The 6784-nt window shown below is 32.3% G+C and overlaps 1 protein-coding gene across 3 annotated transcripts; it reads left to right on the top strand.

Moving 5' to 3' along the window:
* Positions 1 to 1365: 1365 nt before the first annotated feature.
* Positions 1366 to 5318, top strand: LOC107496531 (probable receptor-like protein kinase At2g42960). Of its 3 annotated transcripts, none has more exons than XM_016117806.3 (9): positions 1366 to 1436; positions 2017 to 2050; positions 2609 to 3347; positions 3460 to 3564; positions 3661 to 3780; positions 3864 to 4034; positions 4124 to 4253; positions 4335 to 4544; positions 4771 to 5318. In XM_016117806.3, exons 3-9 carry the CDS (start codon positions 2680 to 2682, stop codon positions 4903 to 4905), a joined length of 1539 nt encoding a protein of 512 aa, XP_015973292.1. In that variant the 5' UTR covers positions 1366 to 1436; positions 2017 to 2050; positions 2609 to 2679; the 3' UTR covers positions 4906 to 5318. The 3 variants fall into 3 exon arrangements, with proteins under 3 accessions (XP_015973292.1, XP_052108089.1, XP_015973293.1); XM_052252129.1 differs by lacking the exon at positions 1366 to 1436 and adding an exon at positions 1539 to 1897; XM_016117807.3 differs by lacking the exon at positions 1366 to 1436 and having other exon boundaries at positions 1539 to 2029.
* The last annotated feature ends 1466 nt before the right edge of the window (positions 5319 to 6784 follow it).

The following is a 6784-nucleotide window of genomic DNA, read 5'->3' as shown; positions in this document are numbered from 1 at the left end:
CTTAATAATAATAATAATAATAATAATAATAATAATAATAATAATAATAATAATAAGAGGCAAAATATATTTTTTGTCTTTGAAATTTGATAAAAATTTTAAAAATACCCTTAAATTTTATTTTGTTTTAATTTTGTCCCAAAATTTTTCGATTTGCATTAAATATACCCTGACGGCTAATTTTTCAAGAAAATTTAAGACCAATTCAACAACAATTTTATAAGAACAACTTTTAACACAAGCAAATCAAGTATAATTTTCATGCATTATTATTATATTGATCTTAATTTTTTTGAAAATTTAGCCGTCGAGTGTATATTTGATGCAAATAAAAAACTTTTAGAACAAAATTGAAACAAAATAAAACTTACAATTATGGTAAGTAATTTATATTGAATAATTTTTTTAATCAACGATTTATTAAAATATTGTAATCCTAATTTAAAAGAACAATGTTACATGATCAGTAAATATTATCATTTTTTGCCAATAACAATTTATTCCCATATTTATAAAAATTTTATATACAAAAAGCATATAGTTTGCACCTGTATTTATTAAAATTTTACATACATGAATTAATACAATTTACATTCATATTTTTCAGAATTTGTACACATAAATTAATAAAATTTATTTGTTAAAAATAATTTAATTTTTGTGACTTTGTACTAGTCAAATGATGATAAAAAATACTAAAAATTACTGATCTCTAAGAATTTCTCAATTTAAAAGTATTTGTAAATTTAAAAATGTGGAAAAAATAAAATTTACACTATAATTACTCTAAAACAATTTTTAGAAACATTTGAATCCAATATATTAATCTTAAGAAAATTGACACTAATAACAAGTAAAAGGAATACATATATTCTTTTAATTAAATTGGATACCCAATTTCCCATGATTTATGTTTAGAATTTCACAAAATAGAAAGTAGAAATATACATTTTCCAATTTGAATAAATGCAATTTGTCTTTTCATTTTTAACACCAAATGTTCCAAATTAGGTGCTCCACATAGCCTGCTATAAAGCTGCAGTGCTACCATCATACAGAATTAGAATTTGAATTTCACAAAAAAAAACACAAAAAACGAAAAAATATTTTCCCTTTAGAATATGGTGTCTCAGTCCTGCATAAAATAAAAAAAAAAACACCAATTTTTTTTCTTTTAATGTAAAACAAAACGCCCCAATTGAAATTTTGGCATGTATAAAATTGAAAAAAAAAAGAAGAAAAAATTGACATAAAAAAAAATAGTAAGCAGTTTAGCACTTACCAGTTAGCAAAGGATGATAGCATGATGTAATGTTTCTAAGATTTTGGTGTATTTAAGATTTTTATACACACTTCGCTTAGTACTAAGTAGACAACACATGAATTGAAGCTCTAGATTTGATGAGAGACTTTGCATTCTCCTTTCTTTGATTCAGGTTGACCTCTCTCTCTCTCTCTCTCACTTTACTTTTGATGTTGTGTTGTTGCTCATATTCATCATTCATTACAATATTTTGTTTTTCTTAGACCAAAACCATAGACACCGCTCCTGTTCATTTTTTTCTTTTATTTTTCATATATTCTTGCTTTTCCTTTACTACTCTCTCTCTCTCTCTCTCTCTTTTCTGTGGTTTCCTCCACTGCAAACCAAGCTTCCTTTCCAGCTAGTTAAGGTCCTATAAGCCCTTCCTTGCACCTCAACCACAACAACAACACCCCACCAACCATTTTGCCACCTTTTCCCTTTTTTCTTCTCTATAATCTTCCAATTCTAACCCTCCTTCCAAATCTTCACCCTCAAAATTAGATTTTTGTCTGGCATTCCTCTCCAATTTGTGTTTTTTAAATTAACTTCTCTTACCCTTTGAGTTCTTTTGGTTTTCTATTAGGACCACTTGTATGTACCACTGCATCTTCTTTTTGCAGCATCTGGAATTTGTTGTAGTAGGGTTTATTATTGTGCTTCTCTCTCTGTGGATCATTGAAGCTAATCCTCTTTGTTTTTGCTTGCTTCAGTGGGGTTCTCAAGGTAGGAAGACATAGGAGGCTGGTAAATGCTTTTGTTCTTCTGAACCACCTTTGTTTTAATATACATAAATTTAATGGATAATTCACATTCTTCTTTATCTTTTGTTTACTTGGATCATAAGTGATGCTTTGCTAGTTCTTTTTTCTTTTCAATTGGAATTTGTTTATGGGAATGATGATCAATATAGGTGCTTTTACTTTTCCATTAAATTGTGAATTTTACAGTGTGTGCCTTTTATTGTTCAATGCTTTGAGTGTTGTTTTAGGTTTTGGCCTAAATGAATCCCATACACTTTTCCTTCAATGAATTGGATTGTTTTTGCTATGTGCCTTAGTAATCCTTGATAATCTAAGATCTTGAAAGTTATCTTATTGAAAATTTGGAGTCTAGCATTATCTTTATATCATGATAAAGCTTCAATGAGTGATTAGTTGACATCTTGATTTTGGGAATTTTTTGTGTGAGATTGTTGCAATTGCAAGAGCTGATATGTTGGCTGCAAATTAGAATGTTCAGATTTTTCATTTGCGTTTAGAAGCATTGTGTAAAGGGAATACTTAACTAGGTTCATACATTCAGGTGGGAATGCCTTAAATCTACCAGCTGGAGGAGCTTGGAGGGAGAAATTGATCAACTTGTAGCTACCAACTATGTCATCGAATAGTTCTTTGAATGTCGAATTGTCGAAGAAGACATCTTTTTTCGGGTTGAAACGATGGGTTTTGATTGGGATCGGAGTCAGTGCCTTTATAGTGCTGATTCTTGGTGTATTGTCTATATGGGTGATGTTTCGGAGAAAGTCTAGGAGATCTATTGACAAGTACTCTCAATCCAAGATACCGAATGTGTCGAAAGATATCAGGGTTGATAAGGTTGGGGTGCAGAGTTCTTATGTGGAGCCGGAAAATGTGTCTGTTTCAGTTCATGACAAGGCAAATGATAAGAGTTCAGAGAAGATAACAGTTCATTTGGCCATGAGTAAATCCAGTGATCATGATAATATTAGTCAGTGCAGTTCAAGCTATCACCACGAGAGAGGATTTAGTTCGATGTCTGGGGAAGAAGGAAGTTCCGGGAATGGTAAGAAGCAATCTATGTTGTCATATGGAGGAGGGATGGTGACTGCCTCTCCTTTAGTTGGGTTGCCGGAATTTTCTCATCTCGGGTGGGGCCACTGGTTTACACTCAGAGATCTTCAACTAGCAACGAATCGTTTCTCGCAAGAGAATGTTATCGGTGAGGGTGGCTATGGGGTTGTTTATAGGGGCAGATTGATCAATGGAAGCGAGGTGGCAGTAAAGAAGCTTCTTAACAATTTGTAAGGATACTTCTAGTTTATAGTGTAGTTGATTTGCTTCCTTCCAACCTTTCTTGATTCTTTCGATCTAGTTATCAAAGCTTGGTGGTTGTTCTTTTGTGACTGAAAATAGGGGACAAGCAGAGAAAGAATTCAGGGTTGAAGTCGAGGCGATAGGCCATGTTAGACATAAACATCTCGTGCGCCTGCTTGGATATTGCGTAGAGGGTGTTAACAGGTACTTATTTTTAGCAAAGCAATTCATTTTAAGTACATAGCAATAGCATTTTAGCTTAATTGTGTTTCTTTCTCTGTTGTGACGATCGATATTCAGGCTGCTAGTGTATGAATATGTGAATAATGGTAACTTAGAGCAATGGCTGCATGGCTCCATGGAACAGGGGACACTAACTTGGGAGGCACGCATCAAAGTTGTGCTCGGCACAGCCAAAGCGTAAGTTTAACACATACCTACTTTTATCTTAAATTTAGAATACTACAGTTGAGTTTTAACATGAGACAATTGATTCTTGGCAGGCTTGCTTACTTACATGAAGCAATTGAACCGAAAGTTGTTCACCGGGATATAAAGTCTAGCAATATATTGATTGATGACGAGTTCAACGCAAAGGTTTCTGATTTCGGTCTGGCCAAATTATTGGATTCAGGAGAAAGTCACATAACAACTAGAGTTATGGGAACATTTGGGTATGCAGTACATTTCGACACGCCTTTCCTCTTCTGTTATTTAAAGGATTTGAACACTTTTGAACAGTTACTCCTATTGTGTATTCCAGATATGTGGCACCAGAATATGCTAATAGTGGCCTCTTAAATGAGAAGAGCGACATTTACAGCTTCGGTGTCCTCCTGCTGGAAGCAGTTACCGGAAGGGACCCTGTAGATTATGCTCGGCCGCCTAATGAGGTGTCTAATCCATTTCTGTATTCTTTCAAGTTATTGTTACTCTTCATGTAGCTGATGGACTTAAATCTATTGTCATGACAGGTTAATCTGGTTGAATGGCTCAAGATGATGGTGGGAACAAGGAGGGCCGAGGAAGTAGTTGACTCGAGACTTGAGGTTAAACCAACAACACGCGCTTTGAAGCGTGCCCTTCTTGTTGCGCTGAGGTGCGTCGATCCTGATGCGGATAAAAGGCCTAAAATGAGTCAAGTTGTAAGGATGCTTGAAGCCGATGAATATCCATTTCGAGAGGTTTGCATTCTATAACTTGTCTTCTAAGTTAAGTTTTGTTTTAGGATTCCTTGCTCTTGAATCTTTTACAACATTTTCTCAAAATCTTTATCCTATATGCATTCTTACCAAAGTTTATCTATTAAGTTGATCATAGATCCTTAGTCTTCTTGACTCGATGCTTGTCGAAAGACTCGAAAACACTAGACTTAAACTACACAACTGATTGATATAATCATCCTTCCAGGATCGAAGGAATAGAAAGAGCCGCACTGCCAGCATGGAAATCGAGTCTGTTAGCTGTGGTCCATCCATTGGCGAAAAGGCAGGGAATTCCGAAGGCATTGTGCCGGCGAGAATGGAGGGACAGGGACAGGATTGAGAACCACACGACAAGGTACAATTCCGGTTGTACTCGCTCCGGTAACAAGAAACACTCCATATATATGTCCAAGCTCATGCCCTGTAAGAAAATTTTGCCTGCATCTAAGAAGAGAATCTGATCATATATTCCATTTTGATAATGAAGCATTTTTTTCTTTTCACTTTTTCATTCAATGTGGCCATTGAAGACTATTATGATACACATAACACACCAACCATGTCTGAGAAGAAGAGGGTAGAATGAGAATCAGTGATGCCAATGATAGTGTCAATGTTGTACAGAGATGTCTTCTGAGTTCTAAGCCTATCTTTCATTTACATGATTGTTAATTTTTTGGACTCTTTGAACTCTCCATGAGAGTGGAGAAAGTTAGAAACTAATATTTATTTGGCTTCATTTTCTTCCCACAATTATATATGTTTGCTTATTAAAGTATTTAGTTAAGTTATAGGAAAATGTTACCTTAATATCCATCTTATTTTGTTAAGTATCTGATTAACACTTAATTTCAAATGTTCAAATAATATTGATAATAATGCCATTCAAATTCCAAGTTGCCACAATGATTTAACAGGAAATGGGTATTGTAAGGTGTAGACAAAAATCTCTTTTTTCTGACAAAAAAAATTCCCATTTCAAGATGCCAATATGGTTGGCTTAGCTAGTTATGCTCATTTTTTTTATTCCTTTCCAAATAATAATTATTCCATTCCATTAATATCAATGGTAACTTGAATACTACATTTGTTAAATTCCCTTATTAGTAGATCTGTATGTAAGTCTTGTGTAACAGAAAATAAATTGTGACAATTTTGTTAGTCCTATTAACTATTAAGATAGAATTAGAATTTAGTAGGGAAACCCCTTAGCACTAAAGTTCTTATATTTGTTATTTATTTCAAAAAATATAATCTTCTTTTTTAATTGAAAAAAAAAAAAAAAAATACATGTGTATAGTATTACTAGGTAGTGTCTTGAACTTGAAGTAGCATTTATTGGGCATGCAGTCAAACAAAATGAATTCAAAGGCTTCCATCAAAATAATTTCAATAATGTTTTTTTTTTCTTTTTCTGACAAAAGCAGTGTTGTATGTATGAATGTATGTATGTACACACATGATTATATTCATTCAGAGGGTGCAGTACTTGGTTGCATCAATGACAATCTTTTCTCTGCTGCCACTTTACAAATTCCATTGCATTGGGAATGGGGCAACTTGTCCAAACCTTCTTGTTTGAATCCAACACTATTGCATATTATTTGCATATTGAATTATGCTCTTCTTCTTCTTTTTTTTCTCTTAAAAAAAAATAGGTGGATTTAACTTCTAAAAATAAATTTTCAATTGAAATTAACATCAACTTGAAGAATATTGAATAGGAATACAATCTATGTGATTTGAAAAAGATTACAATTTAATATAAATTAGTATAATTTTAATTAGTTTTTAATTTAAATTGAATTGGATGAGCAATTTTATTTGAACCAGTTTGAATTTGAATATTTCTAAATCATATTATGCCATTATGGTATTATACATGTTATATTATGACTACTTTTAGTCAATTGAATTATTTTCCTTTTTCTCTATATATAAAGATGGTTTCTATTCACACAAAAATATCTCTATATGAAGGTAATAATTAAGATATATATGATATTAAATCATTTAATTAAATGTATTAAAATATTTAATATTTTTTAATTATCATCTTTAAAAAATACATTTTTATGTGAGTAGTTACCCAATATAAATTACTGATGTATATTATATGCTATGGCTATCTTTTTGTGAATGAGTCACCGGCTGTTAATTGTTAACAAATTATTAATAATTAGTGGTTTATTTGTTCAGCTGTTTTTTTATTATTTTTT

This window comes from Arachis duranensis, chromosome 7 (genome assembly GCF_000817695.3).
Source record: "Arachis duranensis cultivar V14167 chromosome 7, aradu.V14167.gnm2.J7QH, whole genome shotgun sequence".
NCBI classification, from domain to species: Eukaryota; Viridiplantae; Streptophyta; class Magnoliopsida; order Fabales; family Fabaceae; genus Arachis; species Arachis duranensis.
The sequence above is the reverse complement of the archived record's forward strand: the minus strand, read 5'-3'. Positions and strand labels throughout refer to the sequence as shown.

What these genes read in the sequence shown, in the direction of transcription:
- LOC107496531 (XM_016117806.3), top strand. Translation starts at nt 2,680, where the DNA reads ATGTCATCGAATAGTTCTTTGAATGTCGAATTGTCGAAGAAGACATCT. An exon ending in TGCGTAGAGGGTGTTAACAG is followed by an intron (nt 3,565 to 3,660) that starts GTACTTATTTTT and finishes ATCGATATTCAG; the next exon opens with GCTGCTAGTGTATGAATATG. An exon ending in ATGAATATCCATTTCGAGAG is followed by an intron (nt 4,545 to 4,770) that starts GTTTGCATTCTA and finishes TCATCCTTCCAG; the next exon opens with GATCGAAGGAATAGAAAGAG.